General features: G+C 42.7%; 1 protein-coding gene across 1 annotated transcript in view; it reads right to left on the bottom strand.

The window, feature by feature from the left end:
* ACSS2 (acyl-CoA synthetase short chain family member 2) overlaps positions 1–19,523 on the bottom strand; it is a 48,418-nt gene extending 28,895 nt beyond the window's left edge. The window contains exons 1-2 of the mRNA XM_035006172.1: positions 19,281–19,523; positions 13,852–14,047 (exon numbers count right to left, since the gene is read on the bottom strand). Of these exons, the coding sequence (XP_034862063.1) occupies positions 13,852–14,047; positions 19,281–19,458 (374 nt within the window). The 5' untranslated portion in view covers positions 19,459–19,523. The remainder of the gene's footprint in view (positions 1–13,851; positions 14,048–19,280) is intronic.
* Positions 19,524–23,146: the final 3,623 nt, after the last annotated feature.

Below are 23,146 nucleotides of genomic sequence, written 5' to 3'. Positions count from 1 at the left end.
AATCATTTGGTATAAAATTAAATAGCAACAAATTCGGTTTATTTTTTTTTAAGATTGTATTTATTTATTTGACCGAGAGAGAGCATAAGCAGGGGGAGCGGCAGGCAGAGGGAGAAGGACAAGCAGACTCCCCACTGAGCAGGGAGCCCGATGTGAGACTCGATCCCAGGATACTGGGATCATGACCTGAGCCGAAGGCAGTTGCTTAACTAACTGAGTCACCGAGGCGTCCACAACCAATTCAGTTTAGACCTTAAGCTACATTTTGTGGGCTCTAAGATTGAAAAGATAGAATGTTGAGATCCTGAAAGTCAAATAAAGATGGTTCTGGATTGAAGGACCTTTATCTGCCCTCATCCAGCACCTGGATACAGGTGAATCGCTGCAGCAAGGTGCTACCTTCAGAGATGTGCATGAGCAGCTCCCAGGCAGCCTTATGGGTCTTGGCCAGAGTCAAGTTAGCCCTCCAGACCTCCTCATATTTGTTCCAGAGTCCATACTTGCTAATCAGCTTCAGCTCTTGATTGAGGGGATTTCCTGAAGGGTCTCCATCGAGTCACATAGGTTTTGTGACAAACCCAGCTCCTGACCACTATTGTGTCGGCTCTACTCTCCCATCTGTACCTAAGCATGGGCCCCAGTGACTGAGAAAGAGGTGTACTTGTAACTTTTCTATAAATTTAGGTATGTTTCAAAACTTTAAAGATTGATAACATAGACTAGGGAGGGATCATATATTGAATCCCAAATGCTTAGTTTAAATTTTATTCTGTAAAGAAAAGCCAGAAAGGCCGCTAGATTAAAGGCCCCTCCTCCACCTCAAAACTTTTTACCTACTAAATCCCAACCCATGAAGGAATGGAAATGATCTTTGCCAGAGTGGCCACCTAAATCATAAATGAAATGGAGTGAAAGGCTAGTCCTTACTTTCATAAGCTTAAAATCCTTTAATTAGAGAAATCTAAACCACCCACCATCTAAGTCTTGGGGGACAGTGATCAAGGAAAGCAAGAAAATGCAGGTGTAGGAAAACACCAAAGGCATCAAAAAGAAGTAAGTGTGGTCAATCATCACACATTTTGTAGAAATGGTGGATTTTGAGCTAAGTTTGAGAAAAGAGGCTAAGTGTTCATGAGAAGAAAGGAGGGCATTTCAGAAAGGATGGAAAAGTCATCATGTCGCTGCCAGTCTTGAGTCTCTCTGCCTAACACTGCCCTTGGACATGTGTGATATGTATGAGTATTAACACCACTGCACAGTAATAAATCTTTTCAGTATGTTTTCTCATCTTTCATCTCAGCTAATCCTCACGGAAATTTTTTGAGATAGGCAGGACAAGATTTGCTATCCATTTGAAAGGCCTGGAAACTAAGGCTCAGAAGGGTGTCATAACTTGCCAAAGGTCACAAAGCAATGGTTAGGACTTCTGCCTGCAGATCCTCAGGCTAGACTTTTTTTTTTTTTTAAATATATATGATCAAGAGATTGATCTTTTCAAAATGTCTTCTAATTGAAATTCTTCATTGGCTCCTTAGCACTTGTCAAAGCTGCACATCTCTGTTTATGAAATACAAATTCCTAATCCTCCCCAAAGCTTCGCCTCCCAGTCTTCTTTCTTCTCCAATTCAATTAATGAAAATTCCATTTTTCCAGATGCTCAGACAAAAAACCTTTGAGATATTCTTTTTTAAAAAAGATTTGAGAGAGAGAGAGCAGCAGAGGGAGAGAATCTTTTTTTTTTTTAAAGTGAGTACTCTCCCACTTTTTTTTTTTTTTTTAAGATTCTATTTATTTATTTGAGAGAGAGAGACACAGCGAGAGAGGGAACACAAGCAGGGGGAGTGGGAGAGGGAGAAGCAGGCTTCCCACCGAGCAGGGAGCCCGATGCGGGGCTCAATCCCAGGACCCTGGGATCATGACCTGAGCTGAAGGCAGACGCTTAACGACTGAGCCACCCAGGCGCCCCAAGAGGGAGAGAATCTTAAGCAGACTCCCCACTGAGCAGGGAGCCTGATGTGGGGCCCATGATCCATGAGATCACGACCTGAGCCAAAACCAAGAGTTGGAGGCTTTACCGACTGAGCCACCCAGGCGCTCAAAAAAACCTTTGAGATATTCTTGACTCCATTCTCTTCTACCCCACATCAAGTTCATCAGCAAATCCTATTGGCTCTGCCTTCAAAATATTCCAATATCTGACCACTTTTCACAACCTCTACCCTTATCTCCATTTTTATATTTTGCCTGAACTACTGTCAGTGCCTGCTTACTGTCCTTCTGCCTTTGCCCCATGCCCCTCATCCACTACTCTCAAGGTAGTATGCAGACTACATATAGTAGATATTCAGTAAAAAATTGATGAGTGGATAAATGAGCACATCTCAGCTAAGGAAAGGATGTTATTTCTTTGAGGTTTGCCCTTTAATGTCTTTAGCCTTATAAATTCTAAAGCTAGCCCTAAACCCTCAAAATAAACTACTAGCTAGACAAGTGGCAAACTGAAGCCTGATTTGCCACAAGTGGAAAACCCTCAAAGAAGCAAAGGCTGTGTAAATAAGTATAGTGTCTACAATAGAGAATGTAGTGTTCTGTCCAGAACAATTTACAACCAGTATGTGACTGGCCAAGTCACTTCCACTCTCTAAACCTCAAGTTCCTCATCTGTTAAGTATTGTTGTAAACCATATCCAGGTTCAAAAACAAAACAACAACAAGGGAACAAACATACAAGTATAGAATAAAGGAGGCAATTTATTATTTGAATAAATAGAAAAGTCTTAGGTATTATAGGAGATTGTAAGTTGGATGGTAGAGTATGGCTGTCAATGGGGCTAATGTAATCTTAGATATGTAAAGTTAGGACAAAGAATGGTAATAGTTCCCTGTCCAAGGCAGACCATAGCTAGAATACTTCATTAGAGATACTGACCAACTAGAGTATGTCCAGAGGAGACTGACATGGATGATAAAGGAGTTGTTCAGGAAACTACATCATATAATATGGGAATGTGGACTCAGTATTATCTCATCCATAAAATAAGAACACTAGACCAGATTAGGGGTTTTCAAAGTGAGCTTTACAAATCCCTAGATGTTCTACATACATAGCTTACAGGGACCTCAGTGACAAGGTGAAGAAGCCAAAAGAATGTGGTTCTGGTCCTCCCATTCATGTTTCAACCAGATCAACTCTGATCTTGCCTGTTTTAGGTATGGGGCTCTTGGTGATAATGATAAAAATAGCTAATACACTGTTCGCCAAGCACTAAGTCCTTTACACAATTATTCCTCACAACAATCTAGGTCATAGGAACTGTTATTATTCCCATTTACAGATAGGAAAGCTGAGGTTTAAAGAGGTGAGGTGGGGCACTTGGGTGGTTCAGTTGGTTGGGCGGCTGCCTTCAGCTCAGGTCACAATCCCAGGGTCCTGGGATAGAGTCCCATGTTGGGCTCCCTGCTTAGTGGGGAGTCTGCTTCTCCTTCTCCCTCTGCCCCTCCCCCTGCTCATGCTCTCTCTCTAATAAATAAATAAAATCTTTAAAAAATAAAAAATAGGGCGCCTGGGTGGCTCAGTTGGTTAAGCGACTGCCTTCGGCTCAGGTCATGATCCTGGAGTCCCGGGATCGAGTCCCGCATCGGGCTCCCTGCTCGGCGGGGAGTCTGCTTCTCCCTCTGACCTTCCTCCCTCTCATGCTCTCTGTCTCTCATTCTCTCTCTCAAATAAATAAATAAAATCTTAAAAGAAAAAAAATAAAAATAAAAATAAAATAAATAAAAAATAGGGGGTGTCTGGGTGGCTCAGTCGTTAAGCGTCTGCCTTCGCCTCAGGTCATGATCCCAGAGTCCTGGGATCCAGCCGCATGGGGCTCCCTGCTCAGCGGGAAGCCTGCTTCCCCCTCTTTCACTCCCCCCGCTTGCGTTCCCTCTCACTGTGTCTCTGTCAAATAAATAAATAAAATATTTAAAAAATAATAAAAAATAAAAAATAGGGAGGCAACTTGCCCAACTAATAAGTATTAGAGTAAGGATTGAAATCCAGGCAAAGTCAAGAGCCTACTGTTGTTAATCACTATACATATAATTTTTATTTGAACAAAAGGATTCTAATGCCTTAAAAAAAACTGAAAATTACTGAATTAGATGATCTTTAAAGCATCTTCTAGATTTAAATTTCTATAATTCCACATTCAGCCTAGCAAAGGGATATAATAACTGCCCTCAAATATCACAAAATATTACCCCAGAAAATAGAACGAAAACCAAAGGAAGAGGATTGAGTGGAGAGAAAGTTATAGGGAGGGAATATATCTAAGAACTTTGTAGCAGAGATGCCCAACAATGGGACAGATAGTGAGTGAACTCTGTGGTCTTGGCAGTGTTCCATAATCAGAATGATCACACATAGGGATTGCTGGGGATGGAGCTGGGGCTATAATTCCTGCTTTGTTTAGGAAGTAGACTAAATGACCTCAAAGGAGGGGCACACCTGGGTGACTCAGTCGGTTAAGCATCTGCCTTCAGCTCGGGTCGTGATCCTGGAATCCCGGATCGAGCCCCTTGTCAGGTTCCCTGCTTAAGGGGAAGTCTTCTCCCTTTCCCTCTGCCCCTCCCTGCTTGTGTTCTCTCTCTCTTTTGCTCGCTGATTCACTCTCTTTCTCACATAAATAAATAAAGAAAATCTTTTAAAAATAAAAAATAAATTATCTCAAAGGATTAGAACTGAGAACCTCAAATTCTCAGATAGAGGTTCAAGGTATCAGACACTGAGGATCATTATCAGTGCCCAATTTCTCTCATACCAAATCCAAGAAAAGAAAGAAGGCCCATCCTCAGCTCCATGCCTTCTGTACTTAAGTTTGTAAATGTGAGACTACCCTAAAGCAAGAGCCACCCACCTGACTACCTGCTACCTTTAAGGGACAGGAAGTCACCACTGGGTTCACATACCTCCAACCTCTCCCAGTTGCCCTATTACTGCACTTCCCTACTTTTGGGACAGCAATTCTAAAGGTCAGTGCTAGAAGTAATTTTAACAAGTATCCTGTTCATCCCCTACAGTTTACAGGTGGGAAAAAGAACGCTCAGAGAAGGGCATTATCTAAAGCCATTCTCGTCATTATTTACTAAACACAATGGTATAAGAAGTCAGGCCCAGACACAAACTCAAGAAAGTTGACAGGAGCTCAGGACACTGAATCACGCTTCAGACAGTCTCCATTTATTATATACTTATTATCACATATATTAGCATATATAATAATATGTTAATCTATAACAAACAGTATTATTTCACATTTATTATTCATATCCCACCTACTTCTAAAAATATGACCAGGGACTTGGACAACACAGACTACTTGTCTCATTTTCACCACTTTGGGGATGAATTCTTTAAGGCATCAAGGGTCATGAAACTCTGGGAGAAGTGAAAGAAACGGATTAGAGATCCACCTTAAACATGAAATCCTCCAGCTCTCCTCTGCAATCTGCCCCAGATTCAAACGGAGACTGTTCCCAGCAACAGTTATTTCCCCACATGCCTCCATTAGCATAAAGTGTTTGCTACCAGCACTAGTACTGCCCCCAGGCAAGGGGAACAGCCTCTCGACCTCAGTCTCTTCACCCCCAACCTTCTAAAATCCTGCCTTTATTTCACCATCTCAAACAGAAGCCCAGCCCATGTACTGAGTCACCATAAAGTTCCTATAGGTTGCATCAGAACTTATAAAAACCACTTCCGCTTCAGAAACAATCCTAGACTCCTGAACTATAAGCGCCAGAAGAAGGACCTTGCAGAGTATCTGTAGTTAATCCTCCACCACTCCCAAAAAGGGAAGGCCCAGAGAAGGGAAGAGATGGTCTGAGGCCATCTTCTTTCTCAAGTGTTTTTCCACACCATGTATATTTTAATTAGTAAATACACTATTGTGAAACCAGTGAAGATGTAGATGGAGGACAAAAAGTCCTTCCCTTCCCATATCACTGAAAGGAACTCCAGAACATGGACCTAGGTAATTGACAGTGTCCTTGGATATGAATGTACTGTGCTAGGACAGTACACTCTAGGGTCTGGCTTTCCATATCACCTTGACAATCTTCTCCCTGTCAGAGCATGGACTTATCTCATCTTCCTACCTTCTCAAATACACATACACATACCTCACAGATATCTGGAGAATTCTGAATATCATACTCTGGAATTCGTGCTTGGAAGCACACAGGGATCCTGAGAGCAGAATTTCTGTCCAAAGGTCACTCCTAAAGTCACCTGCCTCTCAGAAGCTCTGGTTTATAAGGAAGGATTAATAATAGTCAGAGGCTATAGGGCAATGATTCAGCTGAGGATGAGAGGTGAGATGGCACAGAGACGATGACAGCCAGAGGCAACCAAAAACAAACAGTGGAAGGAATGGACTATACTAAATTTCTTGGGTTTTGGAGACTGGGGTCCTCTCCTGGAATAACCTAGAGATTTAGCAGTGAGTATAAATTGCCAGAATAAGAGCCGTCAACCACTCTTTTCCCCTTTCCCCACAAATCCTTTAATTAATCCTCCAAATATTCTACTGTCCCCCAGTGTCTCTTCAACTAGCCAATCCCTACTCCTTGCACTACCCCTAACATCCTTCACTGACTATCTCTCCCTGAATGTCTGTCTATTCCAGTAACTTTGTCACCGATCACCTTCTCACACATATACACATTAAGCCCCTACTAACACCTCTAAGGCCACACTAGGAGGAAGAAAGTACAAGAGAGGCTGAAACCAGTTGTTTGGAGGGCAAATTTAGCTTTTGGATCAGATGAGCAGGTGCCTTTGAAAAAGGTAAAATGCTATATAGACTAAGGGGACTGCTGACTTCTCTCTCAACTTTCTCTCTACCATCTACACATGCAGTTACCTATGTTGTTTTTTTTCCTCCAAATTACTTTAAAATTTCATCTTTCCATTCCATTCCCACCAGCAGTAACCCAGTTCAGGCATCTCTACCCTGAATAATAAACTCCCAGCAATCTGGCTTCACACTCCCATTTCCATATGTATCCAGATTAATCTTCTTAAACCCACCTATGACCACATCATTCCCCTGCATATAATCCTTTCATAGGTCTCCAAAAAATAGTCAAGATCTCCCATTCCTGGATAAAGAAGATGTGTTATATATATACAATGGGATATTATGCAGCCATCAAAAAATTGAAATCTTGCCATTTGCAACAATGTGGATAGAACTAGAGGGTATTATGCTAAGCGAAATAAGTCATCAGAGAAAGACAATTACCGTATGATTTCACTGATATGGGGAATTTGAGAAAAAGACATAGGATGATAGGGAAGGGAGGGAAAAATGAAACAAGACGAAACCAGAGAGGGAGACAAACCATAAGAGACTCTTAATCTCAGGAAACAAACTGAGGGTTGCTGGAGTGGAGGGGGGCGGGAGGGATGGGGTGGGCTGGGTGATGGACACTGGGGAGGGTATGTGTTACAGTGAGCGCTGTGAATTGTTTAAGACTGATGAATCACAGACCAATACCCCTGAAACAAATAATACATTATATATTAATAAAAAAAAAACTCCCATTCCTGGACCTCATCCACTGTTGAAGACAACCTTGACTCTTCTTTGTCTCACTCCCCACATCCAGTCCAAGTCAGCAAATTCCATGGGCTCTTCACTCAAAATAGATCCAGATTTTGACCACTTCTAACCACCTTCAAGAGACTACTATGGTCTAAATCACCAACATTGCTGATCTGATTCCTATAATAGCTTCCTAATTGTCCTCCCTGCTTCTACTCTTGCCTTCTGTCTATTCTCAACTCAAAAGACAGAAAGATTCTAAATACACATCAAATCGTTGTCACTTGTGTGCTCAGGATTGTCCAGTGGTTTCCTATTTCACTATGAATAAAACCCAAAAGCCTATACTGACTTTCAAGGTTCTACATGATCTAGTGTCCTGCTGACCTCATTCCTAATACTCTCTCTAGTTCACACTGCTCCAGCTACATTATCTTCCCAGCTAGTCTTCAACCAAGCAGGAGCACACGCCTACCTCAGGGCTTTTGCACTTGCTCTTCCATGTACTTGGAGTATGTCTCATTCCCAACCCAACTATCTGCATGGCACACTCCATTTCCTTCCTAAATGTCTGCTCAAATGTCACCTTTATCAGACAGTTCTTCCCTTATCAACCCCCACTCTTCGTTGTCATTCCCTTTTCCTTTATGCCACGCTGTAGTTTCCTATAGCACTTATCACTACCTGTCACATATTGGCTTGTTTGTTTATTGTCTCTCCCTTCAAGCTGAAATATAAGCTCCATGAAGGCATGGATATTGTTCAGAATAGTTCCTGATATGTAGCAAGTTCACAAAAAGTATTTATTGAGTGAATAAATTGTTCCCTATATGAACTCTTTTACTCCAGACAAATTTGGTCTTCTCACTGTCCCAATATAATAGTAATGATGGCTAATATTTTTTGAGTGCTTTCAATGTACCAGGAATTGGACACATCAGTTTGTTATATACTATTCAATCAATAACTCCATGAGATGGACACTTTCATCCACATTTTACAGTTGAGGCTCAAAGAGATTAAATAATTTGTACCAAATCATACAGCTATTTAGTGGCAGAAACAGGACTCAGGTTAGTCTGGTACCAAAACTTATTCTCCTAATTGTTATCATACTGACTCCCTACATGCTTTCGCCCTTCTGTGAACTATTTGTATAAGTGGCTCTTTGCAATTTGGGCCATAATTGCTTTCCAGCTGATTTATATAGGCCCATTTGGTGTTCCAAACAGAATGTCAATTCTGTGAGACCAAGATCTGGGCCATTAACACGTGATAACACATTTTATCTTATATTTGCAAGCAAATGAACTTAAAGTTAATTCATGTTAATTTGACTAATATGACAAATTTCTCTTTTCAACTGTCACAGCTTAGTGTTGGACAACTAGAATAATGAAGTAGGATCATATGGTGAAAAGAACAGCTGACTAGGAATGAGGATATCTGGAGATTGGTCTCAGCTCTGTCTCCAAGCAGGTATATAACCCTTAAGCAAATCACTTAGTCATCCTGGTCTTTAATCTATGCATCTGTAAAGAGAATTGGCCTAGATGGAGTCTAAATGGTCACTTCAAGTTCTAAAAATACTATTGTTCCATGAACATCTACAATGTGTCAAGCCAAAAGTATAAGGCCAAATTCCTCCTTAATATGATTCTAAGAGCACTATTTCCGCTGTGCATTATTTCAGAGCATCCCCCAAAACAAGCAATGAGCTACAAACATGGTTTGCTAATGTCACTATAGCTATATAAATGACGTAGTTTAGGTTGAAAAGAAAGTCATACTGTGGACCATAAGAAGTATATCAATTAGAGGGGCGCCTGGGTGGCTCAGTCGTTAAGTGTCTGCCTTCAGCTCAGGTCATGATCCCAGGATCCTGGGATCAAGCCCCGCATCGGGCTCTCTGCTCAGCAGGAAGCCTGCTTCTCCCCTTCCCACTCCCGCTGCTTGTGTTCCCTCTCTCGCTGTGTCTCTCTCTGTCAAATAAATAAGTAAAATATTTAAAAAAAAAAAAAAGTATATCAATTAGAGCAAATCATGGAAAAGATGTCATTTTAAAAAGTATTAATAAGGGTGTCTGAGTGGCTCAGTTGGTTAAGCAGCTGACTCTTGATTTTGGATCAGGTCATGATCTCAGGGTCCTGGGATCAAGCCCCATGTCTGGGCTCTGCGCTTCAGTATTTTCCTTCTCCCTTTGCCCCTCCCCCCACTGCGCACTCTCTCTCACTTTCTCAAATAAATAAATAAACCTTTTTTAAAAAGGGCATTAATAAAAATTAGAGCAGGAAGAAGGCAGACTCCAAAACAAAAGATTTTAGAGGAAAAAGAGGACTTCATAGAATAAATGATGATAGAGAGTTTGAAAAATATTGAGAACAAGATAAAGGCAAATAATGCAAGAAAAAATGGTAGGCAATTTTTAATTTCAGAGAAAACAAAAAAGGAAATGCATAAAAGGAAATGCAATCATAATATATTACTCTTATGTAAACATTGGTTTTAAATTAACTAAAAAACAGAGCTAGGTAGATGAGAGAAAGAAGTTGGAGGAATATATAAGAACCAAGTTCTCATCTATCATAATAGGAAGTCATAATTTCTAAAGTATGCAGTATAAGCATATTATTTAAAAATATGGAGGTAAAAAAGGGAAATAACCAAATATCTGGCCTATTTGCACATTACTTTTTTATAACAAATGTGATTTATTTGTAGCTTGGTTTTACTTCATTATCAACATAAAATAATTGAATTATAATGGCCCATGTGGTACTTGTCTCCTACTCCTCAACCCCTATTTCCATAACACCTAATATATGACTGACCATCCAATATCTTTAAAAATTCTTGTTGGTGGAGTGGCTAATTAAAAATGGGGTGAAGGGGCACCTGGGTGGCTCAGTCGTTAAACGTCTGCCTTCAGCTCAGGTCATGATCCCTGGGGTTCTGGGATCGAGCCCCACATTGGGCTCCCTGCTTGGCGGGAAGCCTGCTTCTCCCTCTCCCACTCCCCCTGCTTGTGTTCCCTCTCTTGCTGTGTGTCTCTCTCTCAAATAAATAAATAAAATCTTTAAAAAAAATGGGGTGAAGATGTCTTGTTGTGGAGTTATAGAATTTTGCACTAGAAGCAGATTTAGAAATTATATAGTCCAGAGCTTCCCAAATTGGTGTTCCATGGAATACTGCTTCTTGTAATATTAATAGCATGCTGCAAAAAGTGTTTGGGGCTCAAATAAACTTGGGTAATCCCATGTTTAAAAAAATTAATCAGGTATCTTTACTGTAGGAATTCTTGGAGGCTTTATTGTTAATACACACTGGGAATCCCACAAAAGCAATTTATTATGTAGTATCTCTCAGACTCACTTGTTTCATGAATTAAACCCCTACTAATATCTCTAGTAATGAGTGGTTTCTGGAGCATTCTTTAGAAAACACTGATCTAGTCTACTACCCTCATTTTACAAATGGGGAAAGAGAGGCTCTCTAGAGCCTGTTCAGGTCTGGATGGCAGAGGAACTAGAAAGAAGGGCTTCAAGATTCTGGAGCACTTGAACAACTCTGGCCTATGTTTTCTCAGCCTTTCATCACGTATCTGAATTACTTCAAATATCTTTATTTGAACTTTACATATCTTTATTTTTTTTTTAAGATTTTATTTATTTATTTGACAGAAAGACAGCGAGAGAGGGAACACAAGCAGGGGGAGTGGGAGAGGGAGAAGCAGGCTTCCCGCCGAGCAGGGAGCCCGATGCGGGGCTCGATCCCAGGACCCTGGGATCATGACCTGAGCCGAAGGCAGACGCTTAACGACTGAGCCACCCAGGCGCCCCTGAACTTTACATATCTTTAAAGATTTTCTGATCCCTGGGTGCCTGGGTGGCTCAGTTGGTTAAGCGACTGCCTTCGGCTCAGGTCATGATCCTGGAGTCCCTGGATCAAGTCCTGCATCAGGCTCCCTGCTCAGCGGGGAGTCTGCTTCTCCCTCTGACTCTCCCCCGTCTCATGTGCTTTCTCTCTCATTCTCTCTCTCTCTCAAATAAATAAAATCTTAAAAAAAAAAAAAAGATTTTCTGATCCCTAAGGAACTTAGGAGGCAAACCCACGTGTCAGTTGGGGCTCAAGCCATAAAGTCTCAGGACAGGAGCTAAAGAAAGTCCCAACAGACATTGAATACTGAGTTCCGGTAGCAAAGTAACCCCAAATTAAGCAATGGCAATGTGAATAGACCACTCACATTTGTACAGTGTTTTCCAATAATAAATGCTTTCACAACATCATCTCATTTGATTCTCATAACAATCTAATGAGAAAGGACAATGGTGAAATTCTTATCTCCATTTTATGGAAGAGGAAATGGACTCTCAGAGAGTTAAATGCCTTGCCTGTGTTATATAGCAAGTGAATGGCAGAGTTGGGCTCACATTAGGGCTCTTATCAATGTATCATACAAACTGGGCAAATTTTGACTGAGTACCAATTAACTCTTCCATGAAACATCCAAGCTGCTCCTACTGGCTCACTTAAAAACAAACAGATCAATTCTCAAAGTGCTCATGGGTGGTGGCAGAAACAACCCAATTACTGGAACTTCAAGGTCCTATTTGGGTTCAGTACAGTAATACCACCTATAAGCTATGTTGCTAGAAGGAGGAGGTCTTAAAAAGTTCCCACTGTAAGGGGCACCTGGATGGCTCGGTAGGTTAAGCGGCTGACTCTTGATATCAGGTCCTGGTCTCGGGGTCATGAGTTCAAGCCCCATGTTAGGCTCTGCCAGCGTAGAGCCCACTTAAAAAAAAAGCTGGGGTACCTGGGTGACTCAGTCGGTTTAGCACCTGACTCTTGGTTTCGGATCAAGTCATGACCTCAGGGTTGTGAGATCGAGCCCTGCATCAGGCTCCATGCTCAGCACAGAGTCTGCTTAAGTTTCTCCCTCTCTCTCTGCCCAGCCCCCACTACTCGCCCCCATGCTCTCTCTGTGTCTCTCAAATAAATAAATAAATCTTAAAAAAAAAACTTCCACTAGGGAGGCAGCATATCTAGTGTTACCAACAAGGAGTCAAATAGACTTTGGTTTGAATGCTGGCTCTACCACTTACTTACCCTATGACTTTATTCACTATTGTAACTCTCTGTGCTTCACTTCTTCACCTATATTGCAAAGCTACTGAAAAGCTAATGTAAAGAATTAGAGGGATAACACAGTGTCACAGTTATGAGTGTAAACTCTGTAACTGTACTACCTGGGTTTGAATCTCAGCCCTACTTCTCATTAGCTGTATGGCTTCAGATAAGTCACTTAACATCTTAGAACTTGTTTTCACACATGTAAACTGAGGAAAACAGTGCATTCTCGGTTGTATCAAATGAGATATTTGTTAAGCATTTGAGCATAGTGTCTGACACTACCGGGAAATGTCATCAAAAAGAAGTGACCACTGATTTACCTGACTAACCCATAAGCTGGATCCTGGCATTAGGAGACTTCTTACCCCCTTCCATGTCCTTGGAATGTGGGTTCCATTTGCCTTTCCTGCTCCCAGAGGCTACTCCAAGGACATAGCCTTGCAATGTGGTGATGTGGTATTGAAAACACCTGCACAGTACTGAGCCCGCTTAAGACCTCTTTACAAACTTTTAAGATTTGGAGGGCAAGTGCAGTGATCCATTCATTTTGCTGCTGCCCAAAACAAGCTTTGTATGTAAGTTCTCTTTGCTTATTAAAACTGCCACCTACCAACCTGGAGTGGCCTGCCACTTTCTTCAGTCTCTCCCTGCCCTCAGTTATGCGAGCCGGTTTCAAATTACACCTGGGAAACTCCAGAAAGGACTGTGAACCAACAGGTTCTATAGCTCAAAGGTAACGATGACAACAGTGGTCCTAGCAGTGAAAAACTCAATAACCACTTCGTCCCAAAGCAAAATGAGAAAGAATGCTACACTCGGTCCTAATTGCTTCCATTTACCCTCTCCCCTCTTTTCTCTGCAACTACAAGCCAAGAATACTAGACTAGAAATCAGGACACTTGGCTCTGAATGTCACACTAGTTAAATGATTTTAGGGAAGTCATTTCACTCACTTGAGGTATTTTTCCTCATCTGAGATTAAATTAATGATACTTTATTTACTCCGCCGGGTTGTTTTAAGCATCAAATGAGTTAATAGATTTTAAAGTACTTTGTGAACTATGAAACACTACATAAATGTGAGGGGTAACTTTTTATCTGTCATAGACTTCAAGAGAGATGTTTTTACCAGTAAAAAGCAACTTTATCTCCAAGTTTTTTCTCATGGACAATTCGATCCAGTACGTTGTAGCAGATGTTAGTAGTTGCTCCTTTCATCCACTCGATGAAGATTTTCCCTTTATTCACATCAAAATTGTACTGGAGGAATGGGCCAGGACATGAGGTCTTCCAGTAAAATTCCTTGGCAATGTCTCCCCAAAACTCTGCAACAGAAAGGGAAGCCCAGACATCACTAAGATTCTCAGACATATTTATCCTCAAATAGCTTACCAGTCTATGACAGGAACAAGTTACAACTTCTCTGCCCTGTACTCTAGGACCCACTACCTAGATCCCTCCTCTACCTGTCTAATCTTATCACCTACTACTTTCCTAACCCACCTTCTATTCCCATGAACTGAATCTTGACTCAAATTTCTTCCTTCCCTCCTGAAAACTGCCATTCCATTTTTCATCATCTATTCAAATCATAGCCACCCAGTGCTATCACAATGCTTAGCATATTGTGGTCAATCAGTAAATTTTTTAACAAATTAATTAGTAAAAGGAAGAAATCCTTTACCCACAGAGTCTTCCAATATACATAATATCTTTCTCTTAATTTGTTCATTCACTCTTGGCAATGATTTAATGAGTACCTCTTTCTCCTACTACATCTTGCCCAAGTGTTGCTTGCTATGTGCCAAATGTCACTTTAAGCTCTTTATATGTATTATCTCATTTAGTCTTTTCTTTAAAAAAGATTTTATTTATTTATTTGACAGAGAGAGACACAGCAAGAAAGGGAACACAAAGGGAGTGGGAGAGAGAGAAGCAGGCTTCCCGCCGAGCAGGGAGCCCAATGTGGGGCTCAATCCCAGGACCCTGGGATCATGACCTGAGCCGAAGGCAGACGGCAGACGCTTAACAACTGAGCCACCCAGGCGCTCCTATCTCATTTAGTCTTTACCATAACCATGAGGGGTAGGCTTCATTTTCATTCTCATTTCGTTGATTTAAAAAGCAAGGCTCAGAGAAGTTAAATAACTTGCCCTAGGTTATACAGTTACTAAGTAAAGATGTGAACTGCCCTGAGGAAGACATTTTTGCTAAAATCTAAAAGATGAGTAAGAGTGTTTCTCCACTTCCCCACCAGGAACAGAGTATCATGGGATAGAAAGGAACCGAGGGTATGTGTTAAGAGGAACTCCTTGAGGCTGAAGTACTAAGAATAAGAGAAAGAATAGCAGGAATTGGTACATAAATTGGGCAGATCACACAATCCTTCTGGGCATGATAAGGAATTTGATATTTATCCTAAGAGGAATGGAAAGTCATTGTAGGATTTCAAGGAGAGGGACATGATCAGATTAATAATCTTAAAATATTTGCCTGGCTATTCTAGAGAAAATGTATTCAACAGGTAAAACATGTAATTGCAGAGCACTTAGGATATTGTCAATACAGGATCAGGAGCTAGAAGGGAAGGGAGAGACACACGTAGAATCATAACAATGAAAGGAACTTTAGAGATTATCACCCCTTCATTTCACCAATAACAAACCAAATTCACAAAGGTAAAGTGACTTGCTCAAGGTTATATGATTCAGTTTATACAATAGTTGGAAAGATAAGACTAACACGTGAAATACTTCAGAACGTGCAAGACAGAATACAGTTGAAAGCTAAATCACATGGTGTACAACTTGCAATCAATTCAAGAAATCCAAATTAAGTCATTCCCAAGGTGCAATTATATACCTATAAAACTAACAAAGATTAAAAAATAAAATGATAAATCCAGTGCGATAGTGGTACTGTAAAAGAGATATTCTTATATGACAATGGCATTGTAAGAAATTGTCATAATCTTACTGGATAGCAGGGTGATGACTGACGAGAGCCATAAAATTTTTTTATACCCTTCATCTGCTAACTCAATTTTGGGGAACATACTATAAGAAAAAAATTCCAAAGAAAAAATGAAGTGATTGCTAAAGAGATATTTATAGTAACACTATTTATAACAGTGAAATTGGAAACAACCCAAGAGCCCAACAATTAAAAAAAAAAAAACCTGATGAAAACTAGTAATACTAGTAGTAATACAAAAGAATACTAAATGGCCACTAAAGAGAGAGCAAATGGTAGGTGGCATTTCAGTGAATGCCATTCCTGTACTAGGCACTCACTGAATCTTTTTGTCAAAAAGATTTTATTTTTTTTATTTTTATTTTTTTAAACTAGGGTTACTTTATTTTTTTAAAAGATTTTATTTATTTATTTGACAGAGAGATAGAGAGTACAAGTGGGCAGAGTGGCAGGCAGAGGGAGAGGGAGAAGCAGGCTCTCCACCAAGCAGGGAGCCAGACGTGGGGCTCAATCCCAGGACCCCAGGATCATGACCTAGCCGAAGGCAGCCGCTTAACCGACTAAGCCACCCAGGCGCCCCAAAAAGATTTTATTTTTAAGTAATCTCTACATGCAAGGTGGGTCTCGAACTCAAAACACTGAGATCAAGAGTCACATGCTCTATTGACTGAGCCAGCCAGATGCTCCTCATTGAATCTTTTTTTTCATATTAAAACACTCAAAATTGAAGTATTTTTATTTTATGCACAATGAGTTAACATTAAAGTAGGTATCCTGGATATCTGCAGTTAAGGTAGGTATCTTGGATGACCCATTCAAAGAAGCTTACTTAATCCAATTTAATGAAGCCTATATCCTTCATGTACTGATGGGAACACTGCCCATATTGAGGCTGTATTGCCCAATCAGACCGTGCTGTTTTCAGCATAGGCAGCAAGGAGAACCCTGGCCAAACTTTCTAAGATGGCTCCAGGAGAGCTGCTGGGACCCATCTTGCTCTCTCAGATGCAATGAGGCAAAGGGCCTCATTAAATTTTTTTACGGCCCTATGAAGTACACATTAATTATCCTAATTTTATAGATAAGAAAACTAAAGCTCAGAAAACAGAGGAAACTCTCCCAAGGACCACACAGCTAGAAACCAGTATACAAAATCACATCTGTTGTTACAACTACATCGAGTACATGTATATACTCAAAAATATTTTTAAGTGATAAGAGTAGGCATAGATTATGTAAAAGTATTTATGAATCACATTTATATGTGTCAATAAGGATGAAGAAAACTGAGTTTAATGATCGCTTAGTTTTGTTCTGTTTTGGTAGGGGTGTTGAAATCTGGATGTTTTGTTGACACACATTCTAAGTACAAAAGAAGTTCAGAAGATTAAAAGATGAGCATGGACTGGATGATCAGGGAATGCTGTGTGGAACTGGTGGAGTTTGACCAGGTAGAGAGGAGCAGAAGGAAATGGGCAAAGGCAAGGAGATGGGAAAGAAACCTTTGTGTATCCCGTATATCAATGAGAATGACTTGTCTAGAATAAAGGGTATGGTAGGGAATAGCGGGAGTTAAGAACAGAGAGGTGGGGTGGAGCTAGTTATACAGACCTTGAAAGAAAGGCAAAATTTTAATTTGAAATTGGAGGAAATAGAGAACTATTGGAAGTTTTTGAAGTGACATATGAAAGCAGTGTTTCCACGATATCAATCTAATAGTGTTTATTTTAGATAACTCTATGAGAGAGATTGAAGGTGGGTGAGACCACAGGACAGGACAATCAATTAGGAGGCTGCTTCCTTGAATTAAAAGGTTCTGTGGGAATGGAAGGAAAGGTAATCAGAGACATTTTGAAAGAGTATTTAACAGAATTTGGTGAAAGACAGACTGTGGGGTCAAGGAAGAGGAAGAGTATAGCTATCAGGAGTATAGATTCTGTGGTCAAGACTACCTTAGTTCAAATCCCAGATCCACCGCTTTGTGGCTTTGTGACCTCGTACAAGTTAGTTAACCTCCCTACGCTTCAGTTTTCTTTGTATAATGGGGATAACAGTCTCTACATCAAATCAAACAGGATTTGTGCTCAGTAAGTGATAAATAATCTTAAATGAGATAGATAGAAAAGATCTATCTATGGTTGACAGATCTTATTAGAGGAGAGGATGATGAAAGAGATTTAGTTTGGGATACTGCCATTGACAGGGATTAGAAAATTAAGGGGAGGGCAGGTTTGGGAGGGAAAATTGGTAAATCCCAGTCACATTCATGTTAAATATGGTAAAACATCAAGGTGTGTGAATAAAATGGTCTACAGACCTATGAAATTTGGGCCCAGGGCGTAAGTGGGTCCTGGGCCCAGGGCTAAGTATACAGACGTTATTACTGTAGAATTAGATGTAAAACAGATGAACTCACGATGGGGAAAAATATAGAGAAGGAAGAGAAAAGAAAACAGGTCTGAGGATTCAAACTTGGACACTGCCTGTAACAATAAACCACTCTACACTTGACTCAATCCTGTCTTGCATTACTTAGTAATCACTTTGTCCATGTTGTTCTTATTGTTATCAAACCAACCACCATTTATTGAATGCCTATTGTGCATCAGGTACTCTACAATGCACACTTATCACCTGCTTTGCACCTCAAACAAACCTAGAAGCAAGTATTATTAGCTGTATCTTACAGATGCAGAAAAGGAATCTCAGACAGATTTAAAACTCTGCTTAAGACGGTGCAGTGAATGAGTGGTAGAGCCAGGGTCTAAATCTAGATTTTTCTGGGTTTGATTCATTGCCCATGCTTATCCCACTGCCAAACATAATGCTGCCTCCCAACTCAGGTACAGTTTTGACCCGTTATGCAGACGGAGGACAAGAGAAAAGAATTTTCCTTACACATTATTAAAGACACGGGCCTATCAATCAGAATTTCTGAGTTATCACAATCCCAGTCTAACTTTGTTTTTTTAAAACGTGGCATTTTAGTGACTTCCACTGGGATTTCTGAAACATGAAAAAGAGATCTGGAACTCCGTTACTAATTTGGGGGACTGCAGGATGGGAACCAGACCGGTTACTGAGCCTCAACAGTGGAGACTAAGTCACAAGGTAAAAGGTGTCAGGAGGCAACGGCTGACTTGGCGCGAAAGGGAGCAAAGTTTTATGGCTCTCCTCCCCTCAAAGCGCCCCTTCACCTCTGAGAACCCCTCTTTTCACATGAGGAATTCTCCTTTTCTCATGGAACTTTCACTATCCTTAAGGAAGCCCCATCTCCTCACGAAACCCCCACGTCGCCGAGGAACTCTCCCAACTCCTAGGGAACGCTCATCTCCACACACAACCCCCCTTCTCCCCATAGAACCCCCATATTCTCCCGGAACTCCTTTTCCATCTCCTCCAAGAACCTCCCCATCTCTTCACAGACCCTTCAACCTCCCAAGGGAAACCCCAACTCCGCCAAGGAACCCAGATCTCCTCACGAAACCCTCGTTCCCCACGCCGCGCGCCCAATTCCTCACTCGTCTGGAAACCCCCACTTCTCTCTTCATTGACCCCGCCCAGGGCCGCCCGCGCCGGCCTCACCTCGCGGCTGCTCCAGGGAGCGCCGGTGCAGCTCGCGGTAGCGCTGCAGCGACCGGACGTGCGCGGAACGGCTGACCTCGGGTGGCGGAGACCAACTCCGCACCCGGTTCCGGGCTACAGCCTCCTCCCGCTCCGCGCTCCTGCTGCCGCTTCGGCCCCGCTCCCCCGGAAGCCCCATCGCGTCAAGTTCCGAGCGCTGTAGGAACCTTCACTGTCGCTCCGGGCGTCCAGGCGGGGAAAACAGGCTGGCCGAGGGGCGGGGCCTTACGGGAGGAGGAGACACAGGGCGGGAGGAGGCGTGGCGTAGGCAGAGGCGGCGGTGAACGGCCCGGAGGGCGGAGCCACGCCCGATGGGAGCGGGACCAGGGTTAGCAAAGGCAGGGAAAAGTCGAGTACTGCTTGAGGGTTGGGGGCGGAGCTGACTGCGGAAGGGGTGGGGCCGTAGAGAGCAGAAGGGGCGGGGCCGGGCGTGACAAGAGAGGATCGACTCTTGGAGGGGAGGGGCCAGGCGTGACAGTAGAGGAGGTGGGCCCTGTCATGGAGTGACGGGGAGTGGCGAGGATCGATGTGACAGGAGAGGAGGCTGGATCATGGAGTGACCGTGGTCGGGTGGGGTCTTGGCGTGACAGATGAGAAGTTGGGTTAGGGCGGGGCTCGAGCGGGAAAGAACTGGGCAACCGAGAGGAGTTGGATCAGGCCCATAACGGAGCCGCCCGTGATCTGATTGCACAAGCCTGTCACCCCACTGAGTTGGAAAGCCAGGTGGAGTAGGGTCCTTTGTGACACGCTTCCCCTCAGAACTATTCCCCAATTCTGAGTAAACCCCTCCCTTCTGTCCCCAGGAAAAACTCCTCCCACGACGCTGAGGGCACGGCCTGGGGACAGGATGCCCTCTCTGCTAACCTTGGGACCAGCTCAGATTTTCTCCCACCCCTGAAGATATGTCTTCACTCTCCCTACCTCCACAAATTTCCATCCAGATCTATAGTACAAGACTCCAGTGAAGACTAGGAGGCCCATCAGGTCTTTGCTAATAAACCCACCTCCTCATTACACAAATGGTAAACTCAGGGAAAGGGAAGAATTTGTGCAAGGTCACAGAGAAAATAACAACCAGGTTAGGGCCAAACCTAGGTCTCCTGACTCTCCTTCATCAGACTGAAGGTAACATTTGTAAAATACTAAAGTCTATGCAAAATAGGAAAAATTGCTCACACCCTTCTTTCCTTCACAATCTCTTGATTTCACCAAGAAACCCCTCTCACCTGCCACAACTGGGTTCAATTACTTCTGGCTTCCCTCCAGCCCTTCCACTCTAGAAAGGAGAGGCCAGGAAGGACCCTCCATCTCCCACTTGCACTTACTACCAAGAAGGGCCCACCCACCCCCATTAATTCACAGAATAGGCTATCAAAGCAGGAAATCTCCTTAGATAGCTAACTCCAAGAGTGATTCTGAGGGTCAAAGCAGGCAGTCCCCACCTCCTGAAGCCTACACAGGGCTTGTGACCCCATCTGGCCCAGGCTTTCTTCCCACCTTCTCCCTTGTTCTTTGTGCAGCTAACCACAAGCCCAGCACACCCTAAACTGAAAAAACAAAAAAAAACTCTCCATGGTCAAACCTATTATCCAGAGCCTACCCAATCCTAAAGGGAGAGTCTCAGGGCTCTGAAGGAGTACAGACCTCATGGAGTGGGCATGGACCCCACTGAGGAGACAGATATTTCATCAAGAAGGTATTAACTGCACTGAAGGGGCACACACTATACTGAAGGTATTCCATTAAGGGAGCTCCATTAAGGGAGCGCAGATCTTGCTGAGGGATCTCAGATCTCAATGAAGGGCTGTGGACCCTGCTAATAGGACATAACTGACATTGAAAGTCTCTGATTCTACTGAGGGGACATGGACTTCCTCCTAAGAGATACAGAAGATATAGACTTTACTAAAGAGACATGGACCCCACTGAGAGGACTCAAACCCCACACAGGGGCCTCTCACTACACTGAGGAAATGGACACCACCGAAGGAGCACTGACCTCACTTAGTGGAGACAGGCCCTACATGTATTGGGGAGGGGGGGGTCAGACTTCACTGAAGCATAACAAGCCCTACAGACCTCACTGAGGAGATAGGAACCTCTCTGTAGGGAGGAAGGCACAGGCAATGTAGCTGTTCCCAGCCTGACAGTCCCTGAGTAGGGAAGGCTGGGGAGGCTTATGGGCATCAGATATTCAAGCTGCAGATCAAGAATTCTTTTCCGGAGGGAGTAGCCCTGGAATCAGGAGGTAGCAGGGAAAGTAGTGGGAAGATGTGTCCTGGTGGATAACAGCCTGAAACCAGACAGTCATTCTCCTCCCTTTCCTCCCCTCCTCAGGCCCCAGCTCTGGGCAGCCCTCTCCTCCCTCTCTTCTCTCCCCAAGCCCTCTCCTGAGTCCTAAAGCTGTTCTCAATGCACTGATGCCTCCTGCTGTCTACAGGTGGCACTGCAGCTGCTGGGCCCATAATAGATTTTCTTTTCTTCCTTTTTTTTTTTTGTTCTATTAATCACCATACATTATAACATTAGTTTTTGATGTAGTGTTCCATGATTCATTGTTTGCGTATAACACCCAGTGCTCCATGCAGTACATGCCCTCTTTAATACCCATCACCGGGCTAACCCATCCCCCCACGCCCCTCCCCTCTAGAACCCTCAGTTTGTTTCTGAGTCCATAGTCTCTCATGGTTCATCTCCCCCTTTAATTTCCCCCTCTTCATTCTTCCCTTCCTGCTATCTTCTTCTTCTTCTTCTTCTTCTTCTTCTTCTTCTTCTTCTTCTTCTTCTTTTTGTTAACATATAATGTATTATTTGTTTCAGAGGTACAGGTCTGTGATTCAACAGTCTTACATAATTCACAGCGCTCACCATAGCACATACCCTCCCCAATGTCTTTCACCCAGCCACCCCATCCCTCCCACCCTCCACCACTACAGCAACCCTCAGTTTGTTTCCTGAGATTAAGAATTCCTCATATCAGTGAGGTAATAACAGGTTTTCAAACAGTCCTGGTTATTACCTCTGAGCCTGGATCCTTGGTTTGGGGAAGGAGAGGATGTGAGCCCAGGGGCTTGACCAGTCCCCTCCCTCTGCCTGTGGACTATGCAATAGAAATTTGGGCAAGAGGCCTCACAAGAGAGGGAGCCCCCCCATCCTTAGAGATGGGGTAGTAATGCAAAGTATAGTGTAGTTGGAATTCCTCAGGGTGGGAAGAGAATGGATTGGGCTGGATGAGATGAGAACTCATGAGATTAAGGAAATAATAATAACAATAATAATAATTATGGCATTTATTAAGTAGGTGCCACATCCTATACTAAGAACTTTCCAACATGTTATTTAATCTTTGCAACTATCTGAAATGAATACTATTATTTTCTCCATTTTACAGATGAGGAAACTGATACTCAAGGAGATTAAATGTCTTGCCTAATATCACACAGTTTGTAAGTGGTAGCTGAGGGAATGGAAACCAGACACCTAGACTACAGAGACCCATTCCTCCCCCATTTATCACTCCCCCCAACACACTCCACCCCACTCTTGCCATACCACAACCACCGTTATTTCTCTCTCCAAGCGTCCTTTCCGGAACCACATCAAAACCTTTTAAAATGATGGTAAATATCCAGATTCCAGAGACCCCATCCCAGCCTATAAATCATGATCTCTAGAGTGGAATCTGGGGATCTGATTTTAAAGATCCTGACACAAACTCAAGTTTGGACTCGCTGTCCCCTATGCTGATAGGTCAGGGGTCCCAGAAGGGGTTGATTGAAAGAGGAATCTGAGAAGTGTTGGAGGTCGGGAGAGAGATCTGATGTCCG

Source organism: Mirounga leonina, unplaced genomic scaffold (assembly GCF_011800145.1).
Source record: "Mirounga leonina isolate KUSES-001 unplaced genomic scaffold, KU_Mleo_1.0 Mir_150, whole genome shotgun sequence".
Taxonomy (NCBI): Eukaryota; Metazoa; Chordata; class Mammalia; order Carnivora; family Phocidae; genus Mirounga; species Mirounga leonina.
The sequence above is the reverse complement of the archived record's forward strand: the minus strand, read 5'-3'. Positions and strand labels throughout refer to the sequence as shown.